This window comes from Diadema antillarum, unplaced genomic scaffold (assembly GCF_040938485.1).
Source record: "Diadema antillarum isolate AM-2024a unplaced genomic scaffold, OU_Dant_1.0 seq00001427_RagTag, whole genome shotgun sequence".
Classification (NCBI taxonomy): Eukaryota; Metazoa; Echinodermata; class Echinoidea; order Diadematoida; family Diadematidae; genus Diadema; species Diadema antillarum.
The window spans coordinates 247,344-268,352 of NW_027272179.1; the positions used below are offsets into that span (position 1 = coordinate 247,344).

Below are 21,009 nucleotides of genomic sequence, written 5' to 3' on the forward strand. Positions count from 1 at the left end.
CAGTAAAGACCCAAGTGGTGCATGCCATATGATGTTCTAGCCATGCTAGTGTAGGCCTATCAATGATATGATATTACCATTAGTATCAACTATTATCACCGTGACCATCTAATCCAGAAATTGTTTGGCAAAAAGCAGGGATCACTGCCCCCACGCCACGGCCCGGGCCACCCCTGCCATATTTTGTTGAGGGAGGAATGACTCCCACTCCAAGTTATACTGCATAATGTGGGTTTATGGGCCTCATCATCACAGGCACACTGTTTCTCCTGTGAGCTGTGTCATGCCTTGAAACTTGTCTCTCTCTCTTTCTGTATTCTTGGTCTCTGTCACAATGCAGTGCATGTAGGCTGGACCTGTGTTTTATCATTGGCTGCTGAGGGCACCTTATCAAATACTAGACATGTCAAGCAGTCTCCAAAAACTCTGTGGGGGACACCACTCCCTCGCCAGGACATTCCTCACTGCGACAAGCATACCTAGGTGGGTGAAATATGAGACAGTCGAGGCTACAGCCACCCCATCGCTGACAGAGATGAGGCAGTCACTCAAGAGCCACGGTTGCACAGTTTCAACGGGCTACACGTGCCTCAAGACGGCATGTCCCTTCTGCAGTGACCATCCTTCCACATCGGAAAAAACTGCAAAGTCTAGAGAAAAGCTCCTGTATGTGAATATGACCACAGGTAGGGCGCCAGTGATCTGTAATATTTGCAAATGTTTGCAGACACAAGTATATTGGTGCTTAACATGTAGTGAGCAGGCAACTTGCTAAGATTCCCCTAAGTGCCTTCCTTAGAGCAAGAAGGCAACTTCTTCAACTCATGTAAGTTTTTTGAGAGGCAATTTGTTGAATTGAAGAAAACAGCATGAAGGCAGCTTCCCCCAACCTGGCCAGCAGATTTGATCAGGAGTCAAAGGCAACGAAGAGCCTTGTTGAGATTTGCTGAGGTACCTTGTTTATGACAAGAAAATTAGAAAGCAACCAATTTAAACTCGCCAAGGTGCCTGTTTTTAGGACAAGAAGGTAAGAAGATAACTTCTAAATTTGCCCCAGTTCTGTTCACAGCAAGGACAAATTATGGCCAAACTGAAACTTGCTGACATTTGCTTACTTGCTTTGGAATGAAAATGTCACTCATTAGAACTCGCTCAAGCACATTATTCTTAGTGTAAAAAAAAAAGAAAAGAAAATGAGTTCTGGTTCCACTTACTGATGGACATTACTACATGTATATTTCTCTGTAGTAAAGACCTTTTCTGACTTTGATTTGAATTTGTTTGGATGACAAGAAGATTAGCCCATTACATGAGATTAACTCAATATCTGTGAGTGTCTGTGAGTTTTTCCAGTTGCATGCCGTATCTTGCAAATGCAAGCCTCCACCTAACAAAACTGAGCAAGTCTAAATGTAGCAACAACAATTATTAATCATGGAGACAGTATACACATACAGAAAGTTTTGCATTATAGACATGATGTACCGGAAGTGCGAGCTGTATGAAGGGTATGACATTGCCATTAAGATCAGTACTTGTAGTTTAAGCATCTTGTAGATTGAATTTTGTCCCTTGTTTGCAAAGAATTGTCAGTAATGCCAGGAGCAGTGAGATGGCAAAACAACGTAAGTCAAAAACTCATGAAAATTGACTTTAGTCACATATTTCAGCTTATTTTAGTATAATGTAACTCTTGACCAAATCTTGAATTCAGAACCGGTTCCGTTACTGAGATATGACACTCCCTCCCAGTGGAAATTGTTAAAGTTTTGTTGGCAAAACAATGTAAGCGTCGATACGCTTGCCCCTGCTCAACACACGTTGGGCATGGACATGGCAAAACAACGTATCTTATATGCAACACATTGTTTTGCCATCTACATATTTATGCAGTAATAGGCTGCATGCTGCGCGCGGCTGCGGAAGTGCATGCATATTGACATTGTAGGACTTACATTGTTTTGACGTACCAATGGCAATAGTGTGGTTATGTTGAGACGGCAAAACAATGTATGTTTTGATTAAATGCAAATTATTTTAGAAATAAAAGGTCTAGTGAAAACAATTTGCATTCACTGTATTACTGATACTACTGGCCCTTCTAGGGTAAGATATGAAGTGTTTAAGGAAAACAGAAGAAGGGCTGTAGGTTTGCGAAACTTCAAACTTGATTTACTGGAAATGATGTTGGATGTAGATACGTTGTTTTGCCATCTCAAGGCCGCCAGGTTGCAGTGTGCCAACAGCTATCAGCTGAGCTGAATATTATCTTTTCAATTGTCCTTTATCTTTCATGTCTCTCAGGCCACAGTCAGTGTCATTGCAGCCAAGTGTGTGGCAGCTGGTCTTACCTCGCCGACAGCCTTGCCATCGCCAAACGACAGACAAAGAAGAAGGGCGCCCTCGCCCTGCCCAAGGAGAAGTCCTGCGACCAGGAGTGGAGGTCGGAGGTTGACGAGGCACGAACGTTATGGGAGAAGAGCGTCAAGCTTGGCGAACTTCGCAGCGATTCCCTGAGAAACATCAAGAGCAAATTCTCTGCAGAGGTATGCAAGCTGCTGACTTTTGTGTTCTGTAAAGTTTGCAGATAAAAACACACACAACCAAACGGCTGCCAGATAGCTGATTCCAAAATGCACATTAATCTCATGCTCACTGCTATAAATGAATCCAGGGATGAACCAGTCAGCACTATGTACTTGTACATCACCATACCAATTCTGAAGCTTGCACTTTAACATACAGTGCCACTGCATTCAAGTTCACATCATTGAGTAGAGTCAACTTAAGTGTGTAGAAGTCGCATTACGTTTTGACATAGACTTGAAAATTGATCTACTTTGATATTCCCATGTTTACAGAGAAGTGATAGCAATCATGAACTCATTATGCACATTAATTCTTTATGTGCCACGTATCTCTCTATTGACATAAGTTCAGAAAGAGTCAGTTTTATATATGCTATCATTGGGTCATGGTGATTCCACATAAATCTATTTTCAACTTTTGTTTTTATATGACAGTTAAATTTGTTACTTTCTGAGCATAGACTGTACACCCAGCATATTTCACTGTGTTCATATGAATTTTTGGGAGTTGACTTCTACTCACTCATGGCTTGCATTTAACAAATGCTCTGTATATTGTATCCGAAATGTGAAATTCCTAATTCTGCTTCTTGATTTCATTGCTGATTCGTGATTGCACGTCCGCTACTGGCAAAATTGTCTTGCAAGCCTCAAATCTTAAAATACTTTGCTTGCAAAATATGTTGCATGATACTGTGTGTGATATATGAATCTATTATTCATATTTCTTTATTACCTCCACCAAGGGAGGAGGTTATGTTTTAGTTACTGTTGATTTGTGTGTTCGTTTGTTAGTTAGTTTGTCCGTGTGCAAAATAACTCAAAAAGTAGTTAACAGATTTGGATGAAACTTGCAGGAAAGGTTTCATACAAGTAACAGATGATTAAATTTTGGTAGTGATCCGAGAATTTTGGGGGAATTTATGAAGGATTTTTGACATTTTGGCAAGTAGGGTCAATGAACTTGGGAGTTCAGGCTGCGCGTATTGAGGTTTGCATGCGCTCACTAAAATGCGTGCTCTCGTTTCTGCTAGAGCGAGGCGCGCCGTGCAGCTGAGGGTTTATGACGTAACAAAGGCTTCTATATTGGGAAATTGGGCGACTTCAGCACACAATGCTATAAGTACGTATGGGTGGAAATCACTGATATCTCTATGGAAGAACAAGATCAGTGGTGGAAATGAGCTGCATGCTTGGCAGAGGTCTGCGCTTTCAGAGTGCTTCTCTAGTCTCTTGATTATTTGCCTATTGTCTTTGTTTAATGCTTTTATCATTCATTTTACAGCCAATATCGTCAGAGATATTTGACAAATTTGGAGTGAGGACAGATGCCAAGCGCAAAACCCTCCTCTTTCCTCAGTATGGTCCAGAGAATCAGTTTAGGGGTGCATGTCTGGTAGAACCGTGCAAACTGGACCCTGATGAGACAGAAGACCAGGAAGTAAAGAGTGTACAGGGTACAGTCATGCCAAGGTGGGTGTTTACACAAGGACAATTTCACAAGGTTTATCACTGTGTTGCTATGTTGATTCATTGCCTTATAAAAGTAATGGTACAAAATGATCATGATGACTTCAAGTAATTGAAATTCACATTATAAAATATGAAGTTTCATGCCCAATTTTCCTTGAGACCATCACTGTATGAAAGCTATACCTTTTCATATCATTCAGGAATAGTAAACTTCGAACAAAGACTGTGAATGAGTTGGAAGAATGCTGTGTTTCTGTAGTAAACCTGTGACCTATTTTCATTTTGCTAAACAGTTGCAACCACCCTGCAACCTAAAGCTATCAATGAACATGCACATTTTTATAATGTGTTGGTGAATTGTTCTGCCTAGTCATTAAATGTTCCTGGCTTTGGATGTATATTGTATTCTAATTTCATATTTACCATTAATACCAATGTTCTTTCTGAAGACCATAAAGCTTGCTGTGTGGCTTGCCTGACGTAGCAATAACAGCTGTACGGAAACTGAATTCCATGGATGTAAAGACTTGATAAGATGAGGTGAATTGAAAAGCTCTTTACAAGGTCCCCAGAAAGAAATGTCCATGTATGGAAACCATCATAATGGAAACCATCGTATGGACCAGTCTGGTCAGAGGACAATCCTAAGAAATTATGACTGGACAAGAACACTTGCTCGGGGTATTGGTATAGTCTAGTGTATTGTTGTGACTTTGAAATCAAAGTACTGGAAACATGGAAACTTTCCTGTGATTGATTTTTGGCTCAAAGCCATTTTAGTGAACTTCACTTGTGTAAATTTTGCAGGAAAAAGTATTTCTTGACCTATTCAAATTGTATATTCAGGAAAATGTTCATGTGCTTTTATTTTTGTGCAAGTTTAAGTATCAAATCATTTCATCTGGACATACTGTTTCGATTCCGAGAATGGTTTCACGTCCTATCCTGAACGCTTCATCAACTCGTCTGAATCTTAACAGTAAGTCCAGATGAATCGATTCAATTTTGTACCTTTATTGAATGTTACCTGGATGAATCAGAACTTACACCAAGTTTAGGTGAGCACAATCTTAGAGAAAAATTTCCACATGATGAAGAGGTTTATATCTTCCATTCTGAAGTGAGTTGTCATGGTCTTGAAAACTGTTGGGTATGAAGAGTAGGCATGATGTTGAAATCATTTCATGCTAGACTCATCTCTTCTTCCATTCTGCCCATGATACAGAGACTTTTCTCCCGGTCTCTTCGGCTACCACCTCATCCAGCCGCACTTTGCCGAGGTCATCATAACGTCCAGTGAGCTGGATGCCATGACCGTTAATGAGGTGACTGGTCAGACAGCAATAGCACTGCCCAGAGGGATATCCTACCTACCCCAAGAGGTAAACTACTGATATCATTTGCATGGTCACCATCATCACTACTAGTATCATCTTCATCAACATCTTCAGCATCATCATCCATCATCATCATCATCATCATCATCATCATCATCATTTTCATAATCGTTATGATTACCACTTTTATTATTTTGATTGTCATAAGCATCATCATTATCATTACCATTACAATTACCATTACCAATACCATTACCATTACCATTACCATTACCATTACCATTACCATTATCATTACCATTGCCATTACCATTACCGTTGTTATCATCATCATTATCATTACCACCATCAAAACCACTATAAAACAGAAGCTCATGATTCCTTAAGAATGATGATTAAAGCTCAGATTCTCTGACAAGATTTGTACACACAATGTCCCCTTTTACCCTATTGTAAATCATCCAGCATAGCTAATAGCAATACTAAGAAGCCACCCTGGATCTATGAGGTGGTACAGTATATAATGCCTTCTCCAGGGTAGCCTCTTCAGTGTTGCCACTGCTCTACTAGAGGGCCCTGCCATCATTATTATTATCCTAGTGTTGCCAGGTACCCATTTATACACCTGGGTCGAGAGGGACATTGTGGGTAAAAACATCTTGTCCAAGGAGGTAAGCACTGGGCAGGAATCGGACTCGCATTCTCCAATTGGGAGTCAGGAGTCTTTTCCGCTATGCCACAACACACCCGCCCCCCCCCCCCCCCCCCGCCATATCATAAGTTACATTATTAGCAGCAGTGCCAAAGCCAAAAGTTTATGAAAGGAGCTTGAATACTGGATGTACCGTAAATGAATTAGGGAATTAATGTTTTTGAGCTCGTACTGTTGTGCAGCCTAGATATTACACAATCTCTTGTTTTTCTGTGTCCCACAACAGGTTTTGCCGCTTCTCGAGCAGTTTCACAAGATTGTGCTGTGGTTTGGGAATGACATGAGATCGTGGGAAGCAGCCAAGAGCTTTGCCAGAAAGCTCAATCCCAAGCGATGCTACTTTGTAAGGTAGAGTGGACATTATCAATACATGTGCGTTTCCATGCTATGTCAAAGGTGACCTTAATGTATAGAGTACTGGGAAATCAAATGTACACAATGGTAATGGTTTCCTCAAGAGTGTTACCTTCAATGAGAAAGCTATTGATTTCACAAATCAGTAATATCAGTCCTACATCTTACATCTTAGTATAATTACCAAGTGTGACATGCTTTGTAGCTACACCAGTGTACACAGATATTCGGGCCAGGTTAGGTTGTTGTGAACCAGTTTCCATGGCAATGAATGACTTTGCCATCACACTTTGGTACTCCATAACTATAAGAACATAAAACAAAAAGATACATGTACATCCCTGCAAAATTAAACTAAAAAGACAATTTCTGTGCTGCACTACAAACTCATGAATTCACAAAATTTGTCTCCCCTATTTCATTCGTACAGACCCTTGGACTCCCAGCCGAGTCCTCTCCGTGCCCTCAACGAGGGGCGGAGCCTGAAGAATATCCTCCGCCAGGCCACGCCCATGAGTCACAAGTCCATCGTCTCCTTCCGCACCCTCAGGGATGAGGTGTTTGGGGAGCTGACACACGCTGAGCAGGTGGCTGGAGTCAAGGTGGGCATTTACCCTATAGTCACGTCACTTAACATTAAATTCTGAGAGTACCATTACAGAGCGGATAATAGCACCAGATTTGGAGATATGATCCCTCAGGACCTACTCATTGATATTAGATTAGGAGCCTAGTGGAATTTTTTATTTTTATGGTATAAATGCTGAACTTCATATCCAGGAATTTTTGCTTACATAAAACTTGTGCAAATTTTACGAGGAGCCAAGATTTGCGAAAGCAAAATGCCTGCGATTGTACACAATGCATTGAATGTCAGTTGCAATTTGCAAAAGCTTCATAATGTGAAAATAACACTGTTTGCATGTATTCGAGGAAGTACAGTAACAAAAAAAGAGGTTCAGATTTGTTGCAAAATTTTTACTTTTTTCTCATTTTTCTCATTTTTTTTTGGTCATTTCTTGTAAGGCATGTTTGCTGTTTTTTTTCTGAACTGTGATTGCTGCTTTTTTCGTAAAATTACTTGCTTCTCTTATGACTTTCAGATGTTTTTAGAAAGCATCACTAGGGATTTGTCTTTAAATCATTTTCAGTGGAAGCGCTTCCCGCTGCTAAGCAAACATATGAAGGGTCACCGGAGGGGCGAGCTGACTGTCTTCACTGGTCCTACAGGGTCGGGAAAGACCACCTTCATGTCAGAATACTCCCTGGACCTTTGCATGCAGGGGGTGAGTGAGTTACCCTATAAATCTCAAGACAAAACACTATTTCTTAAGGTTCTTTTAAAGGTACATGGTCCTGGTGTTTTAGTCAAATGCGTACCCGGGTGTAAGGCGCAAGTTTCCTATAGAGACCTACGCTATCGACTCCTCTTTAGCGCTTACGCTTTGGTCCACTTCCCCGAGTCCGAAGAAGTCCGATCCACTGTAGTCAGTGGTCCGATCACAGTGCGGCTCATGATTCGGCTGAGGAGGATGACAGCTTTAGCAAACTTCTTTTGTGATGTCATAATAACAAGCACATATGCACGCACCCTGGCATTACTACAGACTGCGCGATGCGCAGAGAAGACAACGAAGGCAATGTTACTTAGCAACACCTACGCACTTTACTCTTGATGACAGCTCAACTTTGGTAATCTTCGTATCAATGCTAACGGTGATCGGCAGTTTCATCAACAGTGCCCTCTACACTACCGGGATTATGCCCCTTTAATAGTGAAATCATGAGCTTTCACCAAGTTGAGTATTTAGCCTTTCCAGAGAAGGGCGTCCCCTTACCAGTTTTGTTGATGATGTTGACTATCAGAATGGTGTTGACTAATGTGGATATTTGTAAAGGAATCGTAGTCATGAGGAAAAATGATGATGAAGAAGATGATGATGATAGTGGTGACGGTGATTATGATGATGGCAATGTTTATTGTGATGATGATAATGATGGTGATGATGGTAACGATTATGAATACGATGATGAAGAAGAAGTTAATGATGGTGATGATTGTGATGATGATGATGATGATGATGTTGATGATATTGATGATGATGATAATGATGGTTTATTTGTTTATGTTGCACATTTTTCTCCCTCATACAGGTTAATACTCTATGGGGCAGCTTTGAAATACAAAATGTACGTCTGGCGAAAATCATGCTGACACAATTTTCTCAGTAAGTAGAGATTTCCTCTTTTGAATTTGTCAACACTCAACTTGTAATGCAGCATTGCCTCCTTATGTGCTGTCCAAATTTCATTGTTTCATTATGGGCAAAATTCATACATCTATTTTTTTAAAAATAACGTTGATAAGCATGTTTAAGGGCAACATATCTCACAACGTCTTCAGCAATACACCAACCCCACTGGGCCTAGGTGCAAAGTCCCTCACATTGAAAATTATGTCATTTGTCAGTATGCCCGTGAATAGTCCATGCCTTTAAATCCATATATTTTGAGATGAGACCATTGCTGTCATGTTAGTTAAATCATCGACCTGCCAAATGTTCGTACTTAGAGGGGACAGTCCTGTTTTCAGGTATAGATGTAATATCTTACACTGTAAATTCACGTCAGGGTTCCAATTTTCATGAACATCATTTGATAGTCAAATACAGTTGTATGGGATATTGATGAAAACACCTATTTTAGCGAATATTATTCCCAAAATAGTCCTAATTCATGGGAATCAAGGTCAGCTTGTGTTGAATGATCATCAAAGTCTAACTTTAGAAACAAATAAAAAAGAATCCTATGCTTCTGTCCCTGTGCTTCATCCAGGTGCAGCCTGGAAAAGAACATCGACAAGTTTGACCGCTGGGCGGACAAGTTTGAGCTGCTTCCGCTCTATTTCATGACGTTCCACGGACAGCAAAACCTGAAAACTGTCATCGACGTGAGTTTGAATCTTCTCGATGGCATGTTACGGTACTCAGGTAGTAGATAAATAGTGTTGGAGGTAATGGAATACTATGTTGCTGAGAGGCATTCAATATATGCACATAGTTACATTGGCTGTGGTGTGTTTTAAAGTGATGATCCATTACCATGTTGATACCTTGTCACACTATAATTTGAGTGTGTCCAAAATATTCATGTGTTGCATTATAAGAGGGCTGCGCTATAAGAAGTATCCTTTCTGTCAAATGGTTATTGAGATCCGATTCCTAAAAACTTTAAGACTTTTGACATTTACAGGATGAAAGCTTGTATTTCGCCTCCATTAATATCCAATTTGCTACAGGATATTGTTTCCACATCTTTCAAACCCTATTCAACACTAGTTTTTGCTGTTACGGATTATTTCATTTTCAGACTAGCAGTTGTGGGCTGTTAAATGAGTTGCTTTCTTTGCTGACAAAATAGAGTCAATTCTTCTAGAATGTTATTAATACAACTACCAGTAGATAGACGTTTGGATTCTGACTGGTGCATTTCTCTCATAAAAGTTTGATTATGTTATGAATTGCGACTGCTCACATCACTCTTCAGCCTAATTTCACCATAGCATGTAGTCCTCTGAAGGGGTTTAGTAGGTCAGAATGCTACATCAAACTAAAGCTCATGAGAACAACTACTAAATATCTTAGCAAAGAGATCAGGCAGAGTTACATGCCACATGTTTTTGTCATTGAAGGCGATGTCGCACTCGGTCTACGTCCACGACATCGAGCACGTCATCCTGGACAACCTGCAGTTCATGGTCGGCTTCTCTGACCGCCAGACGAGCATGGACCGCTTTGCCATCTACGACAACATCATCGCCGCCTTCCGAAAGTTTGCCACGTACAACAATTGTCATGTGACGGTAGTGATTCATCCAAGGAAGGTGTGTTACCAATTAAAGGGAAAGGATATCTTATCAGCACCCATCTCTTCCTGTTCATTACTGTTTGTTTGTTGGCCATGTGCAAAATAACTCAAAAAGTTGTGCATGGCTTTGGATGAAACTTACAGGAAATGTTGAGAATGACTCAAGGAACAGATGATTAAATTTTGGTAGTGATCTGGAAATTTGTATGGATTTTATGAAGGATTTTCGATATTTTGGCAGGTCGGGTCAATGAACTTCGAGTTCAAGCTGCACATTTTTGAGGTTTTCATATGTGCACTAAAGTGCGTGCTCTGAGTTTCTGCTAGGGCGAAGCGCACCGTGCGGCTGAGGGTTTATGATGTAACAAAGGCTTCTATATTGAGAAATTGGGCGATTTTTCAGGATGCATACGTATGGGTGGAAATCACTAATCTCCATGGAAGAGCAAGATCATCAGTGGAGAGTAGCTTCTTGGCGGAGGTCTGCACTCTCAGAGTGCTTTTCTAGTTCTCTTTAGTTTGTAGACTAAAATCTCAGGATTCATTTTGACCAAGCAAATCCATCAAGAGCCAAATGTGATGACTTAAGGAAAATAATTGTTTGTCTTGTTCGATGTTACTGGAAGATTTGAGAATACAAAAGAGAAAGCTTTCGAGTACTGAATTAAAAACGAATTAATTTATGAGGCTCTAGATATGAATAGAATTTTGAGGTGGTTTGTTTTCCTTCTGTATGTTCTGTAGATAGGAGGTTATAATTGTTTGAAACAGAGGATTATTTGTTCTTATTAATTGTATTAGTATTGCTAATAGTATACAGAGCTATTCATTGTACAACACCGGTGCACATACAGGAACTTGTTGATATGAAATCATCATTTCAAACATTCTACCATCTCAAAAATAGTAAGGATCAAACACTGTTTGTATATCCTTCACTGAAATCAAAAGCTACCCTTGGTGACTGTGCATTCATGAACAGTGTATGCTGCCCTGAAATTAAGGAATAATCTCCCTCTGTTGGTAAGGCAAGCAGCTACAGTTAATGAGTTTAAGACCAGGCTAAAAACTCATCTTCTGAAAATGCTCCTTAGGTTTCAATTATGCATGCCATGACTACTATTTTGTAATGTGCAGTAGATTCTGTTATTATGGTAGCTCCACAATATACAAATCTAAATGCCCTTTATTAGCATGATTGTTTAATTATTTTGTCTGGTTTTCAGGAGAAAGAGTCAGATGAGCTCCAGACAGCATCCATCTTTGGCAGCGCCAAGGCCAGCCAGGAGGCTGATAACGTCTTGATTCTCCAGGACAGGCGTCTAACCACTCTCAAGGGGCGCAAGTACATACAGGTGGGCCAGAAGAAGTGGGGGCAGGCAATAAACCGTATTATATGGTTTCCATTAAAGCTGTTTGGTAATTGGTCATAATGTAATCCATGTGACTAATGTAGCGAAGATAGAAATTGTTATAATGGTGAGCAGTGACTTTATGTCAACTTTGTCTGTTGTTATAATATAATACTTCACAGTCCCTTGGAAGTTATATTTTCCCATCAGTACAATATTTTTCTTAGTGCTGCGGGGTTTGGGAAAATATAATCTCGGGGGGGGGGGGGGGGGGGGATGTAGCTCCTGTGAGGAAGTTAAATGTTATATTGCACTTCTAATAAGGCAATACATGTACAGTAAAATGTTGGCTCAGTAGGTAGTTAGGCAGGAGCTTGTATTAAAGTTGTAACAATGAGATCTTCAGTTCAAATCCCAACACTTTATATGAATTCAAATAAAGTGTTTAAGCAGCAAGCTGAGTTGATTACTACTTTGCTTGAATATCATAAAATGCAACTTCATGTTCTAGCTGACTTTTTGTTACATGGAACAAGATCAGAAGGTGGCATGTCACATGTTTGTTTGTTTGTTTGTTTGTTTTTAAATAAACCATGATAACCAAATGACTGAGTTGAATCTCCTTAACCTGTTGAAGACTAGTCATGAGTATTCTCTGGCTGGTTTAAGTGGGAAATGCATGTTATAGGAAAATCAATCCGTCTTCAAAGGGTTAAAAAAGACAGCAGCAAACAAACAGATGTGAACATCAAAAGCAGAGATAAATATTGATTGTGTGATGAAACATTTCATTTTCATTCAAACATTGCTTCATACAGGGAGTTAAAACAAACTGATAACAGCAGAAAAACAAGGTAACAATCAAAAGTTAGTTTTAATAGAAATAGTTGATGAGATACAGAATACACAGCTGCAGAAATACTAGTTTGCTTATGAATAGCAGAACAGATTAATTATGGTACAGTAGTTACATATATGTAAATGGTGATAATGACGATATACAATACATTGATTCTTTCCTCAAATAGGTGGTCAAGAATCGTTTTGATGGTGATCTCGGCATTGTACCCCTGACCTTCAACAAGGACACCTTGACCATGTCGTCGCCAGTCAAGACCAAGCAGAAAGTCAAGCGGTCATCAAAGACCGATCGAGGTGATGCGGAGGGAGCGCCCGGCACCAAGACCGAGGGAGACGCGTACGCACTCTTCGAGGGAATGATGTTGAAGAGCAAGACAGAGGATGAGATCGGAATCGGAGAATGAGTCGCGCGTTCATGGCCTCGAGATGGATACTGTGTGGCTCTGCCAACAAATGAGGTGACTCTTACTGCAAGCAAGTTTACCGTCAAGTTGGGTAAGGTGACCTTCAAAGCACACAAGTACATTGAAGATGGAGATTTTCTGCTTAGCCCAGACATAGCAATGAATAATTCAATTCGCTTGTTCCTGCAGAGTTCAGGTTGATATCTAATCTAATTTCTGTGCATTATTTGCTGCTGTGCTAGGCAAGTCCTAGTTGAGTCCAGAGCAAGCTTTCTGGTTCTCAGGCTCATCCTGTATTGTATACGTATACTTGCAGTTAGCAAGAATGCTAGTAAACCAGTCATTTTTACTTGGCACGTGTGCTCTCCTCATGCCATATTCCTTTCTAAATCTTTTTTTTTTTTTTTGTTCTCTTGTATTTAAGTCTTGAATAATTGGAATCATGAAGATTATTCAGCTCTGTGGAGCAGCTATTCAACAAGGGGCGTTGTGGCATAGTGGATAAGACTCCCGACTCCCGATCGGAGGACCCGAGTTTGAATCCCGCCCAGCGCTTATGTCCTTTGACAAGATGTTTTACCCACCATGTCCCTCTCGACCCAGGTGTATAAATGGGTACCTGGCAACGCTGGGGTAATAATACATGTAATAGCAGGACCCTCTGGTAGAGCAGTGGCAACACTGAAGAGGTTACCATGGGTAAATAAGACCTTATTGTTATTATTATTAAGACATATGCTTGCATTTCAATCATAATCATTGATTCCAAGCTCTCCTCTCACTCTTTCTCTCTCCTTCTCTCTCTCTTTTCCTTTTTGTGGTTGTAGAAATCTAAGATTGTGCACACTGTACCTACAGAGGGCGCTGTTGTGTTATCTCAGGGTTTTTCTGTTCTTCTCTGTTGGGTGGCAGCTTCCTTTGTGTTTCTCCCAACTCTTTATGTACTGAACACCTACCAGTAGTTTGGTGCTCAGTTTCTGCCTTCAGAGTCTCCTTTTCTTTTCAGAAGTAGAATCAAACTTCCTTGCATTTTTTTTTTCCTTCAACTCTAAGTCATCTTGCTATCTTCTTGCACTCTTTTTAAGGTGATTATTCATCTTGAAATATTTGCTCTTCCTTTTCTGCAACAAAGCGCTCTCTTGCCTTCAGTCAGTTTAAGTTTATCTAATGTATTGGAAAAAGTGATGTGTGTTGAGGGTATGTATATTGACAGTTCTTAACATGTCATACAGTGGACTTGTTTGCAGTCTGTACATATGACCATGTACCCCCCACACACATGCATACATAAAGATACGTACAAGAGAGGCTACCATGCTCTGTGTGCCATTTTGTACAAATGTTTGATGGATATTATTTATGCCCGACATCATTACTAAAAGGGATACTGTTAACTACTATCTGTATTGCTAGTAGTGCAACAGACATCATTACGCTACCTATTGGGATAACATGTAACATCCAGTCCCACAGGTAGTGTACATTTCAGGGATAGATTACCGTGTACATAGGACAATGGGGATGACAGTACCGTCATAGCATTACACTAGATGCAACTATAGCAACCATTTGCCATTTGAATTTCTTAATGGTAGTTACAGTTGTTGGAAGGTACTGTAGTAGTAGTGCTTTATGTGATGGAATATGTTATGCTGGGTTGTGTTTCAGAGATGTACTTGTGATTATTATGTTTGTATGGTGTGAATTCTTTGTAAAATAGACATCAGAATGTTTCAGGTGTGGTGTAGCTGTACCTTACTCGAAAATTTTGTTATTATGGAAAAGCCAGCATTTGATGTAAGGATTACTTTTTACAAAGAGATATGTAGAAGTGTGAAGATGCATGATCTATGTCAGGTATTATTAGGTTTTAATTTTTAGGTATTAATTTGAACCATTAAGTTGTAGGGGAATAATGAATAATAAATAATGTTCATCTAGGTACACTGGCAACTATGAAATCCTCTGATTTTCTTATATGTAGGACAAAGATTAGGTGGAACTGGTTAAATTCATCATATAGGCAAGAAACACAAATCAGAAAAAAAATGTGCAAATGTTTTCAAATATGGAGGAGAAACAAAACGTGGAATTCAAAAAAGTGTTGCCAATTTTAAGAGTATTTTTTTTTTTAATTCAGCAACCAAGGTGCTTTGAAAATTCTTCCACTAAAACTTACTATTACTTATGAGCAACAAAGAGCTCTTTTTTTTTTTTTTTTTTTTTACTCAACCCTATGAAATAATAGCAATGAATTATAAAACTCATAATAAAATGATGCGCCAACAAACCAAAGAAATGTGGGTTTTTGAGACTTGATGGGTTCAACATATTTTCATAACAAGACAGAACAATTGATATGTCATATTAGGTTTCTGTATAATTGTTTATGTGTGATTTCAGTTTTAACAAGGGTCCCACCGACACTGTCCCTTTGTATGTGTGTGTGTGTGTGTTTTGTTTTTTTCATTCAGTATTACCAGACGTATATGGGTCAGAATTTTGAACGATGTACAATTGAGCCAAAACAAGGCAAAATTTAAAAAGTGGGAAATTCTCAAATCATTTATCTTATCTGAAAGAGTATAACCCAAGCTTTAATATGAACCCAATTATACTAGGATTTTCCCAGAGGAACAAGTTTTTATTCACCGCGAAAGTTTACCATGTCCAGAGCAGCGAACGTCCGTAAGGAATAGTACTGCACATATATTTGAATACCATTTAACATAGTTTGCAAAGATCTGATTCAGTTCAAAATCGTAACGAAATATCTTAAGGGACATGTGTACGTGTTGGCAGAACATAATGGTAGACAACTGATGATTTAACCAAATTCGTCATTTCTGTTGAAATATTGCTCTTCCGCTACACACTTTCTCCACTTTACGCGCATTTTACAGAAACTCAATATTTTGACCTCTTATTTCACTATCCCATACTTTAATCCTCACCCCCAAATAATAACATACCTTTTTAAGATGTATCTGATCTAGGCAGTCTCTATAACCCAACAAACACAGCATAGTTTTCATCACGGAGGTTCGCATATAGCTCACGGACGTTCGGAATGAACAAGATATTGAACAATGCAGCTCTCTTGAGTTGGAAACGAATTCTACTCACAACAAACAGCAATTTCATGTCGAGAACAAACTCCTCTGCAAAATCCTGAATAGATATTACCAATTCTCAATTATAAAAGCTTGTTTATCTTCTTATATTGAGGAATCAAAGAAAACAATTTTTTCCATCTCTCGTAAATGAACGTATACAAACGTGCGTGTAATCTCAGTGACATAGTCCATCCTTGAGAACGAATATATTTATCAAAATTCTGTTATCAGGAAGTAAAGATTCAGGCCCTAAATTTGTTATCTAAAGTCTACAATGCAACATTTGCTTATAACGAACATGATCACGGCTAAATATGACAAAGAATTAACAGAAAAACAAAAGAAATGTGATCCGTTAATATAGAAATACAAAGTTTAGCTGGGGAGGGCAAACAAGTACGTTAGGAAGAAATCCCTCTGCGTTTGCTCCCTGTGTTACACACTGTTACCGAGGAAAATTTGTGTTGTTATATTAGTCAGAAATGATATTAGGTTCGATACTGCGAAGTTTCGCCCTAACAAGACACAATAAGTCCATATAACTTGGATGGATGGTTGTGACCTCGATATCGTACATTATGGTTTGTTATAACAAAAATTTTGTAGCGCGTCATTTCGGAGGCTCGTTATTCATACAGGTTGTCAATCCGAAAATTGATAGATTTCGTATAATCATGAACTTTTGTTATTTGGTAAATGATAGGAATCTCCGAAGGTTAATCGAAAGGTTTATTAATATGGAGCATGAAAAATCAGGTTCGCTTATCCAAATGTGGAGACACAAGTTAACAACCAAATCCTCCAAATTTCAAAACCTCATGATAACCGTTTTCACCTAAACGAATATCATGCCCATTCCACTTTTAGAAGAACGGACCTAAACATAATGAACAATAATATATAACTTTCGGACTAAAAAACTTTGGGAGTAAGAACATTTTTAATACGAAACCTCCTGAATTAACTACTAAAAATGTTTTCCCATTTTTGGAATAACAAACCTTTGGACATTCGGAGTAACAAATCTTTGGAAGAGCGAACGTATCAAAGTGCAACCTTAAACCTATTCTTAATCATTACTTTTTTCAGCATGTGTTTTCAAAGTAAGCACAAAAGCACAAACGAATTGACGATCTCTCTGTCTCTTAAATGTAAAATAAAAAACCAAATCTTGGAAAGAATTACAAATTAACATTGCTTTTCATTGATGAGTATAAAAAACACCATGTCATGATAAGCGGAGGATTTGCGTGTTTTCATCAGACAATAATTGTATACTGCTTTATATTTGTTCGCTTGTGACGGCATTTCGATGAATGAAAAAATAGACCCCCCCCAAAAAAAAACTATTCCAGAGGAATTTGGTATAACGGGAGTGCACTGGCAATTCTTTTCTCTGTGTGTTGGAGCTCGATCACTCTCTATTTCTTCTCATTTTCATTCAACTGCTTCCACGTCCTTTCGAAACTGTTCTGTTTCTTCTTCAACACATGCCCATTACAGACTTCTTCCGTCATTATCCTGAATGTGATTGCGTAGCACTTTTCGGATTTGTTTTGTTGTGTTGTGTTGTGTTTTTGTTTTCTGTTTTGTCGCAGCATGTTCAGGCTACTTAGGGAATGAGAGAAAATCGTCGTGAAGAGAAAAATAAGAATGAATTAAGGCATTTAATATCATGTCAATTACAGCGAACGTCCGTTATGGAGACAAAACTGGATGTGATCTGTTTGAGACGGGAGGTGCCATACTCAAAAGATAAACACTTGGAGCATCTGTCACTAAAAAGTGGCACTGTTCTTCTTTCTCCTACTACGTAATCCATTGACTTATTCTACCAACGAACATCCGTAACCAAAACGTTTTCCGTTTGTTATTGCAGGTAAATTTAGTGCTGAATGTTATTCACTTTTGGGTATGAGCGACTAGGAGATTTGGTAATATTTTTAAGTAACAGTAACTTAATGTGCAGTGATATATTTGTAATTATCAGAAATTTCCTTTCTCGGACAGAACGTCCGTGAGCGAAACTTTCAGAACCTGTAACAGTACAAATTGTCTCCAGAACCTCATTAGAAAGAAATTTGAATGCACAGAAATTACAGATTATGCAAAATTCCATTTTCCTATAACTTTGTTTTCAGTGTTAAGCTGTTTTTGTATAATTAGAGGGAAAACAAGCGTAAAATTGTGAGTAAATTTTCAACTGTTTGTTCATCATGATCACATGACGCCTTTAAAATTCTGACACTACTGCTCTAAACTCATTGTTTACTTTGTAAAACTTTATTTGTCGCTATTGGAGCCAAAAGTTTTAAAGAATACAGGACGCTTTTGGGACAAGTCATCCCTATCAGTGGGATTTCATACGTCACGGACGTTCGCTGGAATTGTCACGGACGTTCGTTCTACTACTAGGGTCATGTTCCAGGACGGATAACTAATCGGCAGAGAGTACCTAGCCTTCCTAACTCTTTCAAAAATTTGAAAAGGTATTGTCAATGCAAATTATAAGAAATTTGACATCCTTACAACATATGTATTGCTCAGAGGGAGATCAGGAGGTGAATTTTCGGAGAAAATATCAATTATTTGCTTGGTTTTCGGTGAATTGCATGGTTCAAAAACTGTGGACGAGCGTCAGTCCGCTCCAAAAATGACAGGCAGCTCCTCGGCTAGAGAGCCATAGGTAAAATTTACCTTCACCATCAAAGCAAGATGGTGTCCCACTCGAAAACGTTTTAATAATCACGGACGTACTGTTTTTCTCGGAGGTTCGTCTAAAATTACAATTTCGGTTCCTATTTGACAAAGGATGGACAGAAACTCAAAACAAACATATTATCGTGTGGGTATATCTTAGTTGATTACGACTCAGAACAATATCGCCAATAACGTTTCATGAGCTACGATCTTTATTAGAAAATAGCGGAAGCACGTCCGTGACTAAAACTGAGTATAATTTTGCATGAAAGAATGTTACGTCCCATGTACAGCCAGCAGACGTACAATTTTTGCAGAATATGTTCATTAGGTGGAACACCAAATTTTCTTATACATTACAGTTGGGACAACAAAGTAGAATTTGCAGCAGCGATAGAAATAAAAGCATCACGGACGTTCGTCTGTTTAGGACTTTGATATTTCAATTGTTCTCTGTAATTTTATACGTGCTCATAAAGTTCTTATAATTTTGTGGTACATGCCCATGATATGTCAGATCCAAAACATGGTCCGATATTAGATGCCACGTACCATAAAAAAGGCACATCATTAGTTTGAAAAACAAAAATTATTGTGAAAATAGCGTTTTTACCGTATTTTTCCGCTTTAAGTCCTTGTCAAATGAAAATTATTAGTCAAAAGTCAACCAAACCATACATTTCCTGAAAGGAAATTTACCAATCTTTGAGATGGCAAGAAAAAATCTGGTTTCTTAGATCATCCCGGCGTGTTCTGTGGGAAAGAATGTCATAAGGTGCGAAAATTGGCAATTGTACGTCGTTCAAAATTCTCACCCATACATGTATATATCCAGACAGACACAGTATCTATTAATTAGTTTATTGTTGTAATAGCCTATATATGCCAAATAAAACATCTCTTTGTAATGTAGCATAGTGAATATATCTTCAATATTTTTAGAATATGTTTAGGAGGGTTCCATGACATTTCGTCGCTGGGGTGACAAGACCTTGTATCTGCAATTCTGGTGAAAATGACTTTTTTTGCATTAATGGTCAGATAATCACTTAAGTGATATCCTGTCCAAATCCTAGTATCTTACCCCCAAAAACGAAGCCACCATGGCATGTCAAAGGAATGTCTATCCCATTGGATACAGTGCTTTGGCTGCCATGTTTTTTAGCTCTCCTGAACATTTGCCATTTTGTAGATACGAGGTCTTGTCGCCCCAGCGACGATTTGCTCCTGCGATAATTGCTCCCATGAAATATCTGCATGCTAAGCCAAACATAAATCATACCCACAAACATAACCCTATCCCTAATCCTTATCCTCACATCAAACCAAACCTCGAACCCTGTCACAACCCTAACCCTAGCCCTAAGAGCTTGGAGAAAATGAGACCGGAGCAACTGTCACAGGAGCAAATGTTGTGTCACCATGTATGGGATTTATCCCTCATTTGAAAAGTATTGTTCACAGAAGGTCAAATTTGGTCCTATGTGAACTCTTTATGACATCTATAATCTTGTCACATTCAAGGCATAATCATTGTAATGTAACCTTGCCCAGACTAAATGGACTTGAATGTTACCAGGGTGAGCTGATGACAGCTTATAGAATTGAAAGGACATGAAGAAGGTGCAAAATTATGATTTCACTTGTCAGTACCATGTTCTGAGAAAGTAAGAACCTGAATTGATAAGTGTTGTTGAAAACCAAAGTCTCTTTTGATGATATTTGGTGAAAATTGGAGGACATTTTAAACGGGTGCTGGCAAATGGTAAGCTGGAACCACAAATGCTCTATTTGGCAAATTGAGGTATTAATCCTCATGCACTAGCTCACACAACAATTACACAACAGCGACCACCATGATGACCACAATTGCTACCATTGCTACCACCGTCACCACCACCACAATCATCACCACTATCACCACCATCACCACCCTCGTCACCGCAGCTATCACCGCCACCATCAACACCAACATCATCACCACTATCACCTCCATCACCACCCCCATCACCGCAACTATCACCGCCACCATCAACACCAACATCATCACCACTACCACCACCATCACCACCATCACTATCACTATCTTCATCACCACCACCACCATCACTACCACCATCACCACCATCACCATCACCTTCACCCACCACCACCACCATCACCACCATCACTGTCATAGTCACAACCACTATCACCACCACCACCATCACCACCACCACCACCACCATCACCACCATCACCATCA

General features: G+C 39.2%; 1 protein-coding gene across 1 annotated transcript; it reads left to right on the top strand.

Annotated features, from left to right (window-relative positions):
- Window positions 1-403: 403 nt before the first annotated feature.
- Window positions 404-12,948, top strand: LOC139709365 (twinkle mtDNA helicase-like). The gene is made up of 12 exons (XM_071621323.1): window positions 404-686; window positions 2,305-2,546; window positions 3,874-4,061; window positions 5,287-5,443; window positions 6,337-6,458; window positions 6,895-7,066; window positions 7,616-7,750; window positions 8,619-8,692; window positions 9,300-9,414; window positions 10,156-10,347; window positions 11,558-11,686; window positions 12,712-12,948. The coding sequence occupies exons 1-12, from the start codon at window positions 404-406 to the stop codon at window positions 12,946-12,948; spliced, it is 2,046 nt and encodes a 681-aa protein (XP_071477424.1).
- Window positions 12,949-21,009: the final 8,061 nt, after the last annotated feature.